Here is a 20,096-nt window from a genome sequence, read left to right as displayed (position 1 = left end):
CAATAAACCTCTGTATTCAGTGTTCCCGTCAGCTTCAGATTTGTCCCCGTTGGAGTCCCCTGCGCTTTGATAGCTGTATTAAATTACACTCTGAAGTCACATCGATGAGCTAACCTCACATCTCACATGTTTGACACTGCCATATGTTGATTTAAAAAAAAGAAAAAAAGCTCCAGTGGAGAGGAGTGGTATTCGATGACCTCTAACAGCAGCACGCAAGGAACAAATGTTGCATATTAAAGTCTTGAAACAATAAATTACATGCTTTTGTATTAAAAGTATTCATAACAGCAGAGATGCAAATGTTCAAAAAGAATTTCAAATAGATTCGCACCAGTTTATTCTTCATAACAAATGTATTAAAAACTGGCAAAAATATATTTTTAAAACTGTCACAGGTGTTATTAAAGTATAAAAATGGAAAAGTTCAATACTGTCGTAAATAAGTGCTTCTTTTTGTTTTTCTGTGTAAAGGCCTTCAGCCGGCTGAAGCTATCTTGTGCTCTTTGTATGGCTGCGATTGGTCCGTTGACAGCAGACATAGCGAGCGCACAACAATAAGATTACAGTCATCTGTCTGGAGTGATATGGTTTGGCCAGGAAACCACGATAATGACACAAACGTGCAGCTCAAACTATGTTTTTCCTCTCCAGCCCTCCTCTCTCTGTTTGTTCTCTGCAGCTGAAGACACAGCCCGCGGATCTTATTAATGATAATGGTCAGGTGTTAACGTGTGGTCCTGCTTCACGAGCAAACGCAGCTCCTGGGTGGGTGGTTGCCATGGAAACCTACCGCAGACCCAGTGTTTGTCTCTGCCGGCGAGTGATAGATAATTGACTCGGAGGAAAACCAACCAGAACCTGCAGATAATATATAACACAGCCAACAAAAGGAGCGCTGCACAGATATGAGGCTCTTTGTTTATTCGCTCTTCTCGCCGTCGATGTATCATGATCTTAAATGAGGGTGTCCTGAGTGAACTGGCATCTTTCCATTGTTAATGTATGTGAATGCACCAAGTCTAAAACATGTAATGCGTGGATACAGACAATAATCCATTCAGGGCGTTTCCGAATCCACTTCTGCCCGTTTAACAGCAGCTAATCTGAGTGCAAATTGAAGGACATGGTTCGAAGGGTTGGTACTTAGCGCCTTAATTAATCACAGGTGTGTGTTTGAGGCATAAACCAATCAGAGCACCCTCGAAATAACAGTTAAATACTGTGCTGTTAATTTAAGACCAGGTGTTTATTGGCTAATTCATACGATCTCTTTTTGCTGCCTCATGATTGGAATGAGCCTGACCACATGTCACTTGAAGACCAACACCAACATGGGTGCACACACGAGTAGCTATTTGAACCACAAGGGCCCTGGATGGAAAAATGACCACAAAAAAAAAGGAGATACTTGTTTGGGAACTAATGCCAGTCCGCTGTGCCGTTCAGTCGGATGTTGAAGTGCTTCTCACAATCAGTGAAAACACTGAGCAGCAATGGCTTTTTTTTTGTCCGTCAGATTCGTCATCGCAGAACCGTTGACGTCGACAGCAAATTTAATTTCAATCCATCCATTAGCTGCTGTCTGTTCCTCCAACTGACTAAAACATTTCTATCCCTGAGGCCACGCTGCTAGCACAAATAACACGTTTGAGGCCATTAGTTACCATTAAGTTGAGGGAGATCCGTTAGAGGGACAGTCTGCTAATGGAGCTGCAACAATGGCACATGTCCATCCAGTGACCGTTAATCAATCAACCCTCTGTTAATCAGGCCACTTTCAAAGACATGCCTGCAGTGGACCCGCGAGGCTGCAGGAGCCAGATGGTCAACATATATCTACATGCAGACGAGGGCTCAGCATGTTTCATAATCTCCTGAGTGTTCAAAACCACGCCAACAGGACAGGTTTGGAGTCGAGTGCTTGCCGGGGAGAACAGATCTCCATGAGGACGACGAGCATCCGACCGCCCGACCAATAGAAGTGACTCAGCAGCAGCTGTTGCCATGGGTAACCAGGCAGGGCACCCAGAGGATCCCAGCAAGCTTGGTGCTGACACATCCGAAACCCCCCACCCCCCCGCCCCCTTTCCCCTCCTCCTCCACACCTCTCCCCTCCCTGGACAGAGACTCCACCCCATCGCCTGCTCCACCTTAAATCCTCCGTCACTTTCTCGTGAGGCTCGAGCGCGGGCCTGCGCGCGGCCATGCGGCAGAGACGGGAGGTGTTAATCCCATCCCAGCGAGGACCTGGCATTAAGACTGTAGCACACTAACCGCCACCCAGACCCCACCACCCCACCACCCCCACCCCCCTCCTTCTCCTCAATGCAGATTAATGCCTCATTAAGAGTAACTGACTTAACACCAATCCACTTACACTGACATGGAGGATCTGCGGACCACGTCGTGGCCTGAAAACCAATATACCTTCACCTTGTAAACCGACTCTGATCACGTCTCCTCTTTGCATTTAGCGTCTGCTTGGATTCATGTCCCATGTGATCACATGACGGCTTAGGATTTCGATATGGATCATCGCTACAACCGTGCTGACTAAACCGAGGAGGGATTTACTTCTCCTGAAACTCAGCCTTTTAAATAAGGACTAAATAATGTCCACCGTTAGGTGTACAGAAGCTGCATGCTTGCTAGCCAGAAATAACAGCGATGTCATGCTAATGCCATTAAGTCTTTGTAGGCGGTGGCTAATTCAGGACAAAGGCAGGTTAGGGTGAAGGGCTGAGTAAATCTCCCGCTGAAGTTACACCTTGTACTCTGGGTCAGGGCACGCTGTCCCATAAGCCACTGCAACAAATCACCTGGCAGATACGTCGGGTACACTTTTTTTGTTCTGACAGACGTGTATTTATATCTTACCAGCTTTTAGCTTAATGCCTGGAATCATTAAGTTCCCGTCCTTCTGTTCGAGGACAATTTTTTTACTTCTTGAGTTATTTCCTGCAATAATCGCTGGCTTTAAAGTGACCTTTGAGCTGACACTGATGTTTACAGCCGTCTCAAGTAAAGCGCTGCATGACAGGTGGTCGAACAAGTTTTCTTTTCCCTTCTTCTCTGCTACACACACACACAAACAAAAATTCCTGCGCCGGTAAATCCCTGCGAGGCTCACTGCGAAGATGTTTAAGCCTTTCCATAGTGCACAGCCTCATCCCTTAAGTAATGCTAAATGACCGTTTAACGTCAGAAGAGCATAAGACGGTGTGAAAAGTGGGTTCGGCTCAGACGAGCGGTCCGACCGTCAGATGGAAATAAATGTCAAATCTGGAGGAATGTGAGAAAATGTGCAGCGGTGTCGAGTGATTCGGTGAATGAGCGTGGATAAACTTCAGAGGATTTGAAGAAGCACTCTGCAGTACACTTAGTAACAAATTCTTTTTTATTACAACATTTCACGGTTTTCCATTTCTGGTAATGGTTTGTGGCAGAGTAACATGACTGCTGGGAATTTACAAAACTCCAAAGAATTCTGATCTAAAAGCAGACACATGGAATACATTTTTCCTTTTACTCATTTGAGACAATTCGGAGACAGATTGCAACACAAAAGCTATCCCGAATCAATCTGACAAAAGGGCCAAAGCACGTTACACTTGAACCGTAAACAAGGTCCGTTGGAGCGTCTCCAAGATCTAGATGGAATCCATTACAATTATTAATCCTTGTGTACATACAAAAGAAAAAACATCGTGACAGACAACAGTATCAATTTGTCGGGGGCATTTACATTTTGGCCAGCGTACAAATAAAGTTGTGCATTTTCCGAAAATTAGAAGACGAAAAAACAATTAAAAAAAAAACAAAGCTTGATGCCTCAGCTTTGGCGTGAAAGCGGCCACACAGGAAGTTGGGTGGTGGTGGTGTTTTTTTTTTTTTTTTTTTTTTTTGGTGAGACGATGATATCTTCCTGGGACGCATGCCACACCCCGTCCCGTCCCTCTGCTTACATCTCGATGTTGGAGGTGGTGTCGAATAAGAGACTTTTAGGGACGTCTTCTGCAGTCCCCCCCCACGCCCCTTCCCTCTTCCAAATCTTCCTCATCAGAAAGAATAGGTGGTGTCGGTTGAGGGTGCGGGGACGACCGCCCTGACGAAGGCATCGTCCGTCCGCAGGCTGTGCAGCTTGGTTATTGTTGTCGTTTCATAATTTCGGTTACAAAGTTATACAGCTAAAAAGAAGTGACTGAAAACAAGGCAAGGCAGGAGGGGGGGTGTACAGTGCATGACAGCAGGGAGGGGCTTCACGACGTCTCCGCCGCCTTCTCCTGTTCGATGGCTGCAGAGAGGAAGACAGGGAGGAAGATGTGAGATTCACACTGGGAAGCTGGATAATAATCACTGTCAGCCTCCTTCATGCACACAAGCAGCACAGTAATGATGTGATGCAATGCAGCAGGGACACTCACTTTCTTTTGAGGGCAGGGGATTCTTCTCCTGCGTCTCAGTCTTCTTCAGCTTGGTCTTGTCAAAGCTGGTCACCTCTGAAATGTCGGGTTTGTCACTCATGGTTGCAGTTAGTCTGGAAAGATGAGAGAATAATCATCTTAAATGAGGAGCAAACTATAGGTGATGGTCATCAAAGCAAACTTCCCCAAGAAATATGTGTATTTATGAGGCTGTTATATGTTGATGATGGGATAACAAAGGCGGAAACCACCGGAGCATGTGGTCTACCCTGACATTTTATCAGTCGAAGGGCGTTGCCTAAATCTCAACCACCAAAAAAAAAAATCATTTGCCAGTTTTAACTAGATGCGCAACCGCAGAACTACTTTTCCTCTCCAAATGTGCGTCCGCCTCCTTTTGTTCGCCTGCGGCTCAGCCCCAGCTCCATTTGACTGCCATCCAACCCCCGTTACCCAACGCACAGCCCCGGGATGTTGCACGCAGAGGGGACACAAGCCGCTCCAGACAATGAAGCCAGTCCAAGGCGTTCAGATTGGATATTTACATAACAATAGTAGTTCCCATGATGGGCAGAGCGAGAAGAAATGTGCAAAAAAAAAAAAAAAAAAAAAAAAAAAAAAAAAAAAGGCCAGTTTGTGCGCAAAAACGCTTTAAAAATGAGAAAAATGATCATATGCTGGAGGTAAAATATAGATTTAAAAGTGTCCACTCGGTTTCCACATGGAAGCTGTGCAACATCCGCAAATTCACTGGTCACGTACTTCTCCCCTTGGGGCGCAATCTAAAGGAACCACCGCCCAGATTGGCATTCTTCATCTTGGTCTTAAAAAAAAAAAATCCAAAAGTTCACCTCCACTTTTGTGCGAAAACTGCTCGATTAGCGCCCACGAGGCGCGCTCCTAACGCAATGAAACGGACGCAGACGTGTTAAGCCATCATTTTAATAACGGAACCAGAAGCGTGCAGCTCACGTACACACACAGCAACAAAGGAAACAGGCTGGATGTGTGCGTTTTAAACAAAGACATAGCACACATGTCTGCCCTGCGGTCACATTACAGCCTGACGGGAGCTTTTAGGAAACAAAAACAAGCTGCGTTCACTGATAAATCACATTATCCTCTTTTATCCTGGAAATCTTTATATCTTTTCTCTGTGCATTATTCATCACGTCTCTTATTAATCTGGCTGTTTCTTAAAGAAGAAAACAATAAGGCAACAAAGGAGTAAGATTATTTGAAGAAAAGGTCTTACCGATGTGTGTGCTGAAGGCTGGAAGATCTCTGGTCAGTGCGCTGCAGCAGTAGTGGCGCGTCTTTGCGCAAGCATTAGATATAGTCAGAAATATGCTAATGACATCTGACATCACCAGCTCCCATCCTCTGTATCCCCCTGCCGGGCGGAGAGGTACAAGCATCCATCCTCACGCACAAACCAAAACCTGAAACTCCTCAAAGCAGCTTCATATTTTCACCTCCCAGAAGAAACGCATGAAAATATGTGCGTTTAATGTGCTTTTACGGTTTGAGCCACGTGGTCCGCGGATGGTCCACTTCGTCTAATATTTCATAACATAACGCCCCCTACAATCACGTTCACCATTAATACAGATGTTTTACTTCACATGCAGCATTGCTTAAAAAACATTTGATCTGAAAATGACTCTCTTGTGACTTGGATTGGGTAAAATGTTTTCTTCCTTATTACTTTTATGTCTGGGGCTGCCTTGGCTGCACATTAATGTGGATTGGGCTCCACCTGGTGGTGTCCCTTCACTTTTCAACAGATGGAAGGCTTGTGTGTCTCCACTGTATTTAGAGATGACATGACAGATACAATTTAAGATCAATTTCTGCAAATATATTATCATTAAAATGCAAAGATCTCCCCTCGAATTACAAAATAAAGCCCTGCCAGCTGTATAGACGTGTTCTGTGACCTTTAACCTCCTTAGATGAGCCCGATGACAAGTTGCAGACAGCAGCAAACTAAACCTTTTAAACCTTTAACAATCCACAACCAAAATATATTGTTTGTTGTCATGGAGGACTAAAGGAAGCAAAATATATTCACATTAAAGCTGTAATGACAAAATTTCAGTATTCTTTCATTATGAATTACGCAAAACGATTAATCAATTAGAAAAACTCTTGTCAATCAACTAATTAATAAAAAATTGCAGCCATAAAGAACAGTAGAAAACTAGATTCACATCTTTATTCATGCTAGTAGATAGCGAGACGCATCAAAATGTGTCCAACTTAATCCTTTTATTTAAAGTTTCTGTTGTCATTTTGTTTATAGATGCAGAAAGTTGCATTGTGGGAAATGTAGGCTGCAGTACCCAACTTTTAGAAGAGATGTTGTAACTTCCCTTTTACGCTGCTGAAGAAGAGACAAGCAGGACACCATCTGAAAGCCATTGTCAAAGCTTTATTGTCAAAGAAAAAGCTTGATGTGTTACATGTATATATATATAAAAAAAAAAAAAAAAAAAAAAAAATTCAAATCACACTTTTGCTTTTTGGCCACCATCAAATACTGAAACCCGCCTCATCGCTGTGTGACAATTACATCTCTTCTTTACAAGACAAATCACAGCTCAACACTATAACGAAGCTTTGGGCTGGATTATTTTTCATGACCTTTTGGATCGTGGGCGCGGCAGCACCCACTACACCCTTATTCATTTCTAGAGATTTTGTTAGCACGGTTGTGAGTAAAGAAGGCTGCCATACAAACGTGCAGCAGCAGCTTTATTGAGAGAAATGAAGCTGCAGAAGAAGCTCACTAAAAAAAAAATTTAAAAAGTGAGGAGAATTCTAATTTGACTGTGTGTTCGTGGTCACATCAACAGTTTAGACTCGTCATGCAGCTACTGTCGGGGCTCTGGTGATAGCACAACTATTACAATCAACGTCAGAACCGGCTGAGGGTTAGTTAGGCTCGAACTCCAATGCTCTCAGCAGCTGGTAACAATCGGCGAGGAAGGTGCACGTTTTAATGGTCTTTATTACTTTGTGAAGCAAGAAGGGGCCAAAAATGTTTTCTAATCATGACAGTGAAATGCCTTATTCAAAGAGAGTTTAATATGAGGTACAAATAATAAGGGATGTTACATAATGGACCCTTTGGTTAAAGTGAACAACAGGCCTGGGGGGGTGGGGCGGGGCGGGGGGGGGTTATGGTTGTTAGCAAGACTTAAACTGAAAAGAAAAAAAAATATAAATATGAACTTTGGAGGAGGAAGTGATATTTCAGTCTGTCAGACGACGAGTGGGCGGGACCTTTAAACGGTCACGTGTGGTTGGCCGAAACCTAACGGGCCTTTTTTTTTTTTATTTTATTTTTTTTCAAACCTTACCAGAAGATATGCAGCTAAAAAGAGAGGAGAGGAGAGGAAGAAGGGAGGAAGAGGAGAGGGCCGCCGACCCCCTAATTCTTTACAAAGGAACGTGGCTGAAGAGGTAAGACACAGACTCGCCGTTGTGGGTTCTCCTGATCGCCTCCGCCAGGATCATGGAGATGTCGATGACCTGGAGGTAACGAAGGAAACAAACATAGTGTTCATAGATATTCAACCATTACTTGTTTACTCTGTGACATCTATGAGTTTGTTATACGTTGTGTCATTCCGGGCTAGTTAAAGAAACCCCACATGCCGCTGCTGCAATTTGTACCTGATGAACCCAAGATCATACAACAGACTCATGACCGCCTCTCTCCATGGGATTCTGTGCGTCACTGAAAATGTAAATGTTTGCGCCAGCTGCTGAGCTGCAAACTCACGACACTTCAGTTTTAGAGATCCGATCATCTCCATGGAAACGGATGAATAAATGTCATTCAGAGGCCGAATCTAAACCTGAAGACGGGAGCTGCCGAGTGTGCGTACCTGTATTTTGGGGCACGCCTTCATCTTCTCCTCCTGCGGGATGGTGTTGGTCACCACCACGGCCTCGAACGGGGCGTTGTTGATGCGAGAGATGGCCGGACCTGAGAAGATGCCGTGAGTGAGGATGGCGTAGACCTTTACGGCTCCGGCATCGATGAGCCTGCGGGAGAAATACCAACCGAATGAGCAGCTGTAACAAACGTTTACACAAAAGTCTGCACAGACAGTATTTAAATCCAAATCTAAAAGGATGTAGGCGACACTGACTTGTCGGCAGCGTGGCAGATGGTGCCGCAAGTGTCGGCCATGTCGTCCACCAGGATGGCGACACGGTCCTTGACGTCACCCACCAGCACCATGCGGTCCACCTCGTTGGCCTTCTTCCTCTCTTTGTGGATGAGAGCAAAGTCCACGTTCAGACGGTCGGCGATAGACGTCACGCTGAAAAGGAAGTAGACAGAATGAAGCTTTAACTGCGTCTCCAACAAGTTCATTTGTATGCTTTCATTGCAATCTTTGGTGTGACCTCGTTTCTGCAGCAACTGAGATCAAATGACTTTAAAATCTGTCAAACTAAGCAGATGAGAATCACTGAGGTTCTGCTGATTGAATGGCTTTTAAATACTACCCACAATGCACAGCAGATTCAGATTACAATACGCCGAGACATGTGGTTACGTCTTCTCCCTGCGTCTCACCGTTTTGCTCCTCCAGCATCCGGAGACACGATGATACAGTTTTTCCACTCAGGAATATTCTCTCTGATCCACTGCAGGACAGCCGGCTCTGCGTACAGGTTGTCTACAGCGATGTCAAAAAATCCCTTCAATAAAAAAAAGAAAGAAAGCGGAGAGTTGTTGTTTTTTTTCCCCCCACAAAGACAAAATTTTATATCAGAACATGAAATTACAGACATGTAGCAATTAATTGTTCAGCAGTTTGAAAAAGGTATTAGGTGACACACTTTAGAATAAAAACCAGAATAAAATCCAAGAGAATTAACTCATCATTAATTATATACATATATATTTGTTTTTATACCATTTCTTGGTTCATTTTGCTACAAATCAAGCTCATTGATTTAGCTTTAAATAGTTTGTTTTAGTACGGATTAATGAAACAAGATATAAAGCACGTCCGTTTGTGAGAGTTAGGGTGGAGTGATGCTAACAGTTCCCCCTGCTCCCAGTCTTTATGCTAAGCTAAGCTAACCCGCTGCAGACATAAGATAACTCTGGGTAACAAAGGGGAAAAAGCACAGGGAGACAAATTGAATAAACAACATCATGTTGTCTGTACAAAGTAAAGATACAGTAAACGGTAAAAGTCGGCGTACTGACCTGGATCTGTGAGGCGTGGAGGTCCATGGTGATGATGTGGTCCGCTCCGGCCACAGACAACATGTTGGCCACCAGTTTGGCTGATATGGGTGCTCGACTCTGAGACAAGCATCAAAACACAGTCGCTGGAGGTCAGTAAAGTGAGAGACAGACGCTCAATCCATCCATCGCTGTCAAAACAGTTTCACGTGAACTCTCAGCGCCGATTTTCAAACCCGGAGGAAATTCCCGTTCCGAGTCGCGATCAGCCCGTTTCCCTCTGCAGCCGCTATCGGATCCCGAGGGAAAACCTCCTGCCACTTTACACGTGGGTTTAAATAAATTCATGTTTCCTGTATCAACATATAAGAGAAGAATCATTTTTTTTCTCAACTTTAAAGTACGTGTACGCTGCTTCGTCTTTTTGGCCGGACTCTTTACCGGCGACCTTTCCGTTATGGACGCTCTACGAATGGAGGCTCCAGGCACGTTCTGTTTATTCGATGCGAGGCAAGCGGGCGTCAGAGCTTGCTGGCAAAACACAGCCAGAGGGTGAACGTTTTGGAGATTGAGGACGACTCGACGCGAGCGAAGCGTCAGAGAAACGAGACGTATTGTGTCAGGATTTGTTGAATTATCCACGTCGAACATATGAAGCAGCTCTGGACAAAGTTGTTTTTTTTCCCCATCTTGAATTCAATTTGAAAAAAACGTGTAGAGAAGTGTAACACACATCAGGTTTAACAGTGTATAAATCTGTCAACACATTTCATTTATAAATTCAACATTTCGCGACGACAAACAAAGAATATATTCACTATTAAAACAGGTAATCGCTTTTACTTATTCTGAGTTCGTTTCATGTTTCCAAACATTTGGACTCATTTTACACAGAGACATTTCGATCTGAAGTAAGCCAAGCTTGCAGAGCTGTGACTCTCACGTTACATCCTCATGTGAGTACAATGAGACTTTATTAAATAACTGCAGCTCAGCGAATGTGCAGGCAGAGAAGGAAAAACTTGAAAACCATCTCTGCAGGTGCTAAAGAAGAAGATTCTTCTTGTTGCTGCAGCAACAAGCCAATGATTTCCAACCTGAACCAGTTCAGCTCGCAGGTTTCTCATTAATGAGCATCAGGTGCAGCTGCAGCGACGTGTTTGGTCTCGATTGGGACCTCTATTGTGTTCCAACTTGTCCTGTGAAGACTCATTTTGATTTATTATTGTTTACACTGCAGCTTCCACTGAACGGTGCCCACAGGAGGGTTCATAGCTGTGGACAGTTATATCGGCTGACAGCTTCTTAATGACGTGTTTACCATTCATCAAATGTTTATTCACTGATTATGAAAGCTAATTGAAGGAATTAAAGTGACATAAATATGAGATCACAGGACTTACAGCAGAGTACAGATACTGTCTCTGATTTAAGTCTTTTGTAGTATTCTGGTGACGGTTTCTTTACTAAAGGTGTATGATGACATAAAAAAAAAAATTAAAAAAAGAGAATATTTTAATAAGACTAGTAATTGTCTATCAGTGAACTGAAACCGTGTGCCTGGACTTGGGAGCGGTGTCGGGTGATTACCTTGTCCTTCTTGTCCTGCCGGGCGTAGGGGAAGCAGGGGATGACGGCGGTGACGCGGGACGACGAGGCGATCTTGCAGGCGTTGATCATGATGAGCAGCTCCATGAGGTTGTCGTTGATTTCGCCACAGCCGCTCTGCACGATGTAAACATCCTCGCCACGCACACTCTCGCCGATTTCCACACTGTTAAAATAAAATACAAAATTCCTTTATAATCATTTCCAGTAATATAATGAATGAATTAAGATGACCTGGACACGTGTATGGATTACTCGACGGGGGTCACAGCCGCTGTCTGAATGGACTGTTCATATTTATTGTTTGACAGTCAAGCAGTTCAGTTAAAATACTACAGAGACAAATAAAACAACACAAAGACACTCAAAACAACCACAGGGAGGAAAAACAATGTGACAAAAACACAAAAAACCACAACAAAGAGACACTAAACAAACAGAAAGACGGTGCCTGGTGGTCCTACATGGGGCCTCACATACTTGGACACGGGCAAGTAACACAAAATTGATGAAAGGATTTGCCAGTTGAATCATAACTAATTTGTTATTCGGAGTATTTTATATTTATTCAAGTAGTCTATCATGTGTCAAGGAGCTTCTTCGCCAGACAACAAAGCTCATTATTCATTGTTACTGTTTGCAGCAGGCAGGAAGGAAATATTCAGAGGACTTTCTGATACTTTGAAAGGCTTTCATTTCTTTAAAGGGAAAATTTGTTAAGACTTTTCACGACCTGCAGATTATAAATAAACCCAAACATTAAATTCACTCGGGCTGAACCGGCATGCGGAGGTTACGAGTTAAAACTCGGGCTTCAACACATCTGTGGATGTTTGGAGGAAAATTACAAACATCACTGTAAAGCACACATATGATGTCAACCTGCCAGAGGCACCGGGTCTAAAGCAGACATTGTACATGTGAAACATTCCTCTGTGGGATGAGCAGGTCCTCCAGGCCTCAGTCATGTGACCACCGCACACGTGCGTTTGTTCAGAGTTGTTGAGTCGGGCCAGCGCAGACAGTCACAAGACTTTTTATTTAAAAAGAAGAAGAAGAATTAAAGAGAATCAGACACAATCCGTCTGTGAAGGAGAGTCGCCGAAGGTCGTTCTCAATAAAATAGTTTAAAAACAGACGAATTAGGATTAAATTCTCTGGATCCAGTTTCTAGTTGTGAAGATCTGCTGCATGTTTTTTTTCTCATTAGGCAGTAAATTGAATATATTTATGGTTTTATAGCTAAATATCTGGACAGCTGGTCAGATAAAACCAGCAAGCTGACAAGGTCACCTCAGGCTTTCAGAAATATTGATCAGCATTGTCCTTTTGTATTTTATTTTATTACAAACAGTTACCTGCATTTCATTCAAGTCAGCACAGACCGTATAACAATTAAACTGCAAAATTCTGTCAAGTTATTCTGACAATAAACTCAAATTATTTCTTAATTCAGGGGGGAAAAAAACAAAAAAACTTGAAACGAGGTGTCAATTAATTCCTATTTGGACATTTTGATCGTGTGCAAAACAAACACTCCCTTTACTTTGGTTCTTGAGTCATCTCACCTCCCCGTTACGGCGAGAGGACGAGAAAATAATCTTTGTTTTGCACAAATAACTGCGTTCCCTAGAGAGAGAACTATGCTACAGATAATCAGTTGTTTTTTTAGGGTTGTGTTTCAGGATATCAGCAACCCTAAAGGGTTATAAAAAGGGATAAAGGGGTCTAGACACCTTTGTAAGCTGTTTTAAAAGAGGAGATTGCAAAGGGGAAGATTACAAAACCACATATGCTGTTCAGTGCTGGTTGGATGCTTTTATCCAGAGTGCATTGTGATACGGTGAAAGCATCTCGCCGTCCTCGTCGCTGCATCTGAAAGAGTGAAATGCATTTCCACCAGAGTTTAAAGTTGCAGCGGACAAACGTAGAGGCGTGCAAACAGGCCAGACATTTCACCTCCAGGTCGTCCTGCAGGAGGGTTCAAACCAGCTGCATGACCCCAACTTTCCTTGTCCAAGGCCGGGCAGCAGCAGCAGCAGCAGGGAGTCAGATAAAGCTGCATGCAGACTCTGATTCAACTCACGGTCAGCTTGGTTATTTTGCAAACGACCCACAAATGAAGTGCATGTGATTGAACCACAGGACAGTTAAAAACCGACGTTTCCTCACAAACAGGCGGCATTTCAAGAGACGGACACAAGCAGCTTCTACTCTTACTTATCTACGACATCCTCTCAGAAAACAAAACGCAATGTTTGACGTTATGTTATAACTTTTGCAGTCCTGTCAAGATTCTTGTGCTGCCCAACGTTAAATGGCAATGACCTAGCAGGCACCCATTATCGGACACACTCTTCTTGGGTCTTTTTCGGTGCAAAATTGGGCGACAACGGCGCTTAAAACACGAGGATTCACTCACCGGCTGGAGCAATGCTTGTTATAATTACACTGCAATAGCCACAGGTGGCAAGGACACCGCGTCACGGTGAATTTAGTCTACCTGTAATAATTCGTTCCCACTTAGCTTCAGAGCTAACTGGGGCTAAGTAGCGTTAGCGCAGCTAGCATGAAACGCAACGGGCAAAAACAAACATACATACATATAAATATAAATATAACGTTACGTAATTTCACAACTGCTCCGGTTTATTCTACGAGCCAACATGCGGAGACACCGTTCACAAAACCGGACCAAATCGCGAGCTGTCGCCGAGGCCGGGGGGGGGGAGGCTGTCCGATAAAGGAAGCACGCGTGTTAGCTTCTAGCCTGGTGTGTTTACATGTGGGTTAGCTGGTCACGTGCGCGAGCCCGCTGAATAGTAAACTATTGTTAGCTTCGAGCTAACGAGCCCCACATGGGATTAAAAAAGATTTAAATATTAAAACAAAACACGTGTAATAAAGTCCACAAAGTTTACTCGCCACGTCTCCTGGTTGCTGAATTTCTTGGTGATCACTTTGCCCAGCTCCAGTCCCAGCCGGTCGGCCACTTTCTGGGACAGGTCGTGGTGGGAGCTCCCGCTGAAAAGCACGATGTTCGGCATGTCCGACGAGGCCCCGGGACAGGGTGGCGCAAGAAGGAGGAGGAAGGAGGAGGAAGGAAGGAGGCGATACGAGGGGGTCTTCCCCACCGAAGGGTGATGCAGAAGGGGGACTTTGCTACTGCTGCAGGCCGAGCATCGCTGTGGCGCGTCGGTCGTCAAGAGAGGAAATAATGGGGTCTGCTGCCTGGTGGAGGAAGTGGCTGCCGCTCATTGGTCGGGAGAGTCCTCCTCCACCTCCTCCACCTCCACCTCCTCCCTCCTCCTCCTCCACACCGAAGCTTTTATTCACATTTTTCTTTTTAAATGTATTTTTTTTTTTTTTTTTCGTAAATCACCTTTTTTTTTTTTTACCTGTTTTCGTGTTGTCGATAAAGTTTTTATTTTTTTTATTTTTAGAAGAAGGTTAAAGTTCTCGTCTCGTAAAACACACCTGATAACGGCTTCTTATTAATGGACAAGTTATTCTTTACAAGAGAAACAGGTTTTGTTTCCTTTAAAAAAAATATATATATATAATTATTGTATTTATTATTCATATGCAACCCTGCACATTTATTTTATTTATTCTCTCTCTAAGTGTGCAGGTATCTTTTCTACCCGTTTACTTAATATCATTGGCTTTTTCTCAGTTTCTTGATTCAAACCTGCTGTTGAGATATTTTAATTTGGGCCTTTGGATATAATAATAATAATTTAAATTTTTTTTGGTGTTTCACAGACCAGTAGTGAAACTTGTTTCAGCTTTTTGGGTTTGAAAATCACATGAAAAGTGAAGGAGATGAAAGTCACCTGACATTTGCTGCTTGGACTTTTGCCTAAATCCAGCAGGCACGCTTGTAATTCTGGCTTTTGTAATTAGATTTTCCACTCAAGAAGTCATCTGGGACTGCATGCCCTTTCGTTTACATTCGTGATGTACTTTACTGTTGTCATGTGCCAGGCAGCAGTTTTTTTTCACATCAAGTAGAGGTAACGAAACTGGAAGAATTAGCAGAGATATCCAGTACAAAAAAAGAAAAAGAAAAGAGGAACCTGACTCGGCTGTTTGGTCAGAAATTCCACTACAAGCGGCACTATTGATTATTTGGATCGGATAGTGCTTACATGGACTTTGAGTAATCATTTCACTGTGGAGATAAAAGCAGAAATACACCACAAGCTTCCTCTGGTCTTTGCCTCATCAGCTAGATAATCAGATGTTTGTAATTAAAAGCAGATACCCCCACTTTAAATGTCTCTGTTAAATGTAAGAGTATCTCTGCTTGTTATTAATCTGCCAAATTCCTGAAGGAGCACTAAGTTTCCCAATCCTGGCTTTATTTAATCGCTGAACGTGCAAAAAACAAAACAAAAAAAACCACCAATAAGACAACCACAGCTGCTTGTATTTTTCAGAAATATATTTTATAGATGATGTCAGAGATGAAATGTCCAAAGCGTAGGTCCCAAAGAAAGATAACATTTTTCATCAATAGAGACAAACAACAAACAAAAAATAACTTTTTTTTCAAATCCATTTACATGTAAACCAAGAATTGCTCTTGAGCCACAGTGGTTATATATATAGAACTGGCCGAGGTGTGTGTGACAATCAAACGACGATGCCCTTTATCCAAAACCTTTCCTCAACTGATATCCGTCATTTCTCTTGTGCCCGTTTTAGAAATCTTTGAAAAGATGAACATTCTTTGGGAGAGTCTTTTTCTTTAAGGTGTGAATGGAGCAGAGGTTTGGCAGAGCATGTTTCTCTTGAGCACAGTCCATACATGTTGTTAAGTGCTAAATCATGTTAAAATCACGTCTTGGAAACAATAAGAACAATATCAAATGTTTCTCAGTGGAGTCATTCGGACAAAGTCTTCTGAATCGTTTGCCCACCAGAGAGGAAGAAAAACCGTCCCGCCCGGTGCTCTCGGGAGTTGCCAAGGGAGGTTTTTTTTTTTTAGTTTTAAGTCCTCCAGTGTTCTTCTTCTATTGTGCAAATACATTTTTTGTTACATAGACAAGCAGGCATGCTGACTCACAAACCATGCAAAGAGTTAAAGTTGGCGCGAGCAGACGGCGAAAAAAAGAAAAAAAAGAAAGAGTAGTATTACAAGTTTTTACAAAAAACCTCAAAGTCACCTTTTAAAAATAAAAGTTTAAGCCAAATTAAACGAGTAACAAGTGGAATGTTTTGTGAAACATGAAAAAAAAAATAAACTTAATCTCAAATCTTACAAGTTTATAAAATGATATTAACTTAAAACAAACATGAGAGTCGTCTTTAATTGGGTGTTTGACAAAGCAGATGGGGGTTAATTTCAATGTACTGGATCTACTTGTAGAGTCTGATCTTTTAGACTAAAGCAGGAAAAGGGAAGAGGGAAACACTGATGTCAGAGATAGTCAAACATGAGATTGCAACACATGCTCAGAAGGAGATATAAAAATGATTGGCTGATGTTTTCCATCCTGAATCGAACTCCCTGGGCTTCCGTGTCCCCTTCTTTTCTTTTCCCGCCACGGAAAACTCGGCTAGCTACATCAAAACGGCCTCGAAAACCTCTTTTAGGATGTCGTCACAGTTGAAAGGTTAAGTGCCCGTGAGGAAAGTGTATCGATCAGGCAACGAAGTGATCAAATCTTTTACTCCGAAGGGGTCAATTTGCAGTGCCGTGTAATGACCACTAGAGGGCATCTTGAAAACAGTGCAGTCGATGACAAGTTAAATATGCTGCTGCTTCTTATCGTGGAGTTTCGTACACCATACTGTTTCATTTTTGCTCACAATATCATAGCTGTCATTCGTTAGAGTACATTTATAAATTTTCCATATACAAATCTGCTATAAACAGTTCGTTATAAATACAGAATCGATGAAAATGCAGAAACGCCAAGAAAGAAAGAAAGAAAGACAGAAAGAAAGAAAGAAAGAAAGAAAGAAAGAAAGAAAGAAAGAAAGCAAATGTCGCTCCTTAGTTTTGATAAATACAAGAAAGAAAGAAGTCTTGAACAGGAAACGACATGAGTAGTAAGTATGTGAATGGCAGCCCTATAACTATCCAGAAAACGGATAAAAAACACAGAACAAAATCTATGGATGAAAAAAGTTAGAAAAATAATCTTGTACGATAAAAAATAAAAAGTGGACACGCTTACCAAACACACTTTTTGATATTGTAAATCGACAACGTTGATGTGGAAATCATACATGTAGATACAAATGGACAATACTCGATTACTGCCTCTCAAAATATATTCAATTCAATGTACATGACTAATGCTGAGCTCACACTAGTAACCAAGGTAGTTGCCAACCGGCAAAGCATGGGATCAGCACACGGAAAGAAATGCTCACCTGATCTGTGCAGGAGTAAACTAGTAAACATTGAACTGGGTATCGGGAGCCTTCTCTAAAAAAGGGCCAATACGTGAAATGTTTGTCGGCCCGCCAGCTATAAGTGGAGTGAAAGCACTACTGTATGCGCAAACTCATGCTTTGGCTTCTCTTGCTTGGCTTTCTCTTTTGGATAACATTCAAAAATCTTGCAAAAAAGTCTGGTCTCTGCTCAAATGCATGCTTCATGTGTTTTACAAAGCGATGACTTCGGTTAAAGGGAGGCTACATAAAAGGCTTTTTGACAGTTTTCAATCTAATTCCTTGTTTGAAGGTCTCCATGTTTGCACCTGTTTCTACTGAAGCTGGCAACTACCTTTACAAAGCGACTTCTTTTTTTTCCTTTTTCTTTTTACAGAAAAATAGATCCATCCAAAAAGTAAAGTAACTCTTCAAGAGAGGCTGTGAGAGACATAAACGTTGTCTTCATCACGTTCCAAGTAAACATGCTGAAAGATTGTTTGCTTTATTTCTGTCATTCTCGTCTCGGGGAAACTCTGCGTCTCCCTCTGCTGCGCCGACTCCTCGGCCAGAAAATCTTTTTTTAAACTTAAGGCAATCTTTTCCTGAACAATCCTGAAATCCAGCTCACCAAGGCACTCCTCTCACTCGTCATCCTCCAAACGACAGGCTGGTTCCAGCGAGGCGACAGTCTCACCGTCAAATCTTTGTAAGAGCCTACTCAAACTTCGGCCAACAAAGTCCACAGTGAACGCATCATGTAAAATATTATCTTGTTTGCCGCGATGCCCCTGTTTGTAGGAAAAAATAGTAAAGAGAAGAGAAAAGAAAATGCCCGGGCTGCTTCTTTTCGACAGCTGGGGGGGCGTCTGCTGTCCCTGGTGTCCATACCGGGTGTGGTCAGAGGGCAGCCGCGTAAAGCACCGTTATGTTTCTGCCACACAAATGTCATCGCACCTTTCTACGCTCCAAATCCACTCGCCTGCTGCCGTGATCACTCGGTTAGCCGCTGTGGGCTAACGTTGAGGTGTGAAGACTGACAGAAAAAAATGAGTCTCTGAGCGAGTGCTGCCAAGCAACGCCGTTATGTTTATGTAGTTATTTTTTCCAATTCAGTCCTCTGTCTTCTGATTGGCTCCCTACTCTGAGGCTGAGCCCACCCCCTCTCCCTCGTTTTGGCCGAGGGGCCGCCAATCAAGGTGACTGACGTGGTGAGTGGTGTTAGGGGGGCTAAATGAAGGGATCAGTCGAGACGCTTCGTTCTCCGGAGAGGTCAATGGTAACGCTGCGACGCACTCGGGTCTCCCTCCATTACAGTGGCTCCTCCTCCTCCATGGGCTCCTCCTCCGGCCTGGTGGGACAATAAAACAGGGATATTCAACCTCAGGCTGTTCAGCACTGCAGCCACACTAAACACGAAGATAACCTCCCGACCTTAATGGACTTGGCTCGCTCCCTTCATGCCTTATAATATGTGCTTCTGTGCTGCATGTTGTCATTTGTACCAGACACTTTAGTCCAATCATGTCCTCTTCTGCCACTAATTTAGTATTCCCTAAAAAAATTATTGCAATATGTCCTCCCAGCATCCTCTGGTGAGCCGTGGGTTTACCTCTGATCCATGGCGTTGGTGTTGGCCACCGACAGAGAGGCCATGGCGCTGACGGCCTCGGCCTCCTCCGAGTCTCCTCGTTTGGCTTCCAGCAGGGAGAGTCCGAGCTGCGGAGAGTAGCGATGCACCGAGCGCCAGTACTTACCTGAGAGGACGGCGCGAAGGAGAAGGAGGATGAGAAAACAAGAGAAAGAGAGGCAGGAAATGAAGCAGACAGGGAGGGAGGAGATTCCTTCAACCTCACCATTAAAACTTACTTAAAACAGGAAAAGCCTGAAAACCTATTTTACTTTACACCAGACAAGCTTTAAAGATACAGAATTAAATGTCTTCTGAACACTGTGCCCCTTCGTGTGAGTGTTGGTGTGTGCTGAACTCACTGTGAGTCTCTACAACTTTCTCCAGCGAGCGGACGGCGTTGGGGTTGGGTCTCTGCTCCAGGACGGCCTTCAGGATTGGGTCCAGCTGCACAGGACAAAAACACAACAGGAAATGTAAACATCAGCAAGTAACATGCTGCAGTTCACATGTTTCCCACAAGAGGTCAGGCTGGTAGAAAACTGAATTATCCCACTCCCAGTTTGGTTTCTCAGACCTCAGATAACTGAGGCACAAGTGACCAACCTAAAATCCTAATTTTGAATCACAACTTTACCCTTCAGTTTTGCCCCACAAGGTGGTTTACAGGTTTTACAGTTAAATATTAGCATTTAAGCCCAAAAAAGAAAACACAAATTTGATTAATTTATTTATTTACGTTATTTATTCATGGAAGCAGGACTAAAAACTTTTTTGGGCCTGATTGACACTTTGTCCCATTGTTTTGTTTCCAACATGGAGCCTTTGA

General features: G+C 43.2%; 3 protein-coding genes across 7 annotated transcripts in view; all 3 read right to left on the bottom strand.

Moving 5' to 3' along the window:
• Nucleotides 1-3,382: 3,382 nt before the first annotated feature.
• On the bottom strand, nucleotides 3,383-5,792 carry LOC138207039 (thymosin beta-12). Its single transcript, XM_069164029.1, has 3 exons — nucleotides 5,683-5,792; nucleotides 4,428-4,540; nucleotides 3,383-4,297 (listed from the first exon to the last, which is right to left on the bottom strand). Exons 2-3 carry the CDS (start codon nucleotides 4,525-4,527, stop codon nucleotides 4,263-4,265), a joined length of 135 nt encoding a protein of 44 aa, XP_069020130.1. The 5' UTR covers nucleotides 4,528-4,540; nucleotides 5,683-5,792; the 3' UTR covers nucleotides 3,383-4,262.
• Nucleotides 5,793-6,841: 1,049 nt separating this feature from the next.
• Nucleotides 6,842-14,497, bottom strand: LOC138207059 (ribose-phosphate pyrophosphokinase 2). Its single transcript, XM_069164054.1, has 7 exons — nucleotides 14,176-14,497; nucleotides 11,233-11,416; nucleotides 9,664-9,762; nucleotides 9,022-9,146; nucleotides 8,591-8,764; nucleotides 8,324-8,483; nucleotides 6,842-7,964 (listed from the first exon to the last, which is right to left on the bottom strand). Exons 1-7 carry the CDS (start codon nucleotides 14,295-14,297, stop codon nucleotides 7,872-7,874), a joined length of 957 nt encoding a protein of 318 aa, XP_069020155.1. The 5' UTR covers nucleotides 14,298-14,497; the 3' UTR covers nucleotides 6,842-7,871.
• A 1,179-nt stretch (nucleotides 14,498-15,676) lies between these two features.
• Nucleotides 15,677-20,096, bottom strand: part of LOC138206950 (histone deacetylase 4-like) — a 52,190-nt gene continuing 47,770 nt past the window's right edge. For all 5 annotated transcript variants that reach the window (XM_069163853.1, XM_069163854.1, XM_069163851.1 and 2 more), the window contains 3 exons: nucleotides 19,630-19,714; nucleotides 19,250-19,394; nucleotides 15,677-18,988 (listed from right to left, as the gene is read on the bottom strand). In XM_069163853.1, coding sequence (XP_069019954.1) covers nucleotides 18,949-18,988; nucleotides 19,250-19,394; nucleotides 19,630-19,714 — 270 coding nt within the window. In that variant the 3' untranslated portion in view covers nucleotides 15,677-18,948. The remainder of the gene's footprint in view (nucleotides 18,989-19,249; nucleotides 19,395-19,629; nucleotides 19,715-20,096) is intronic.

The sequence above is a fragment of the Embiotoca jacksoni genome, unplaced genomic scaffold (assembly GCF_022577435.1).
Source record: "Embiotoca jacksoni isolate LCO1_2020_lvr unplaced genomic scaffold, fEmbJac1.0.p SCAF_30, whole genome shotgun sequence".
Taxonomy (NCBI): Eukaryota; Metazoa; Chordata; class Actinopteri; family Embiotocidae; genus Embiotoca; species Embiotoca jacksoni.
Note: the sequence above shows the minus strand (reverse complement) of the source record. Positions and strands in the feature narration are given on the sequence as shown.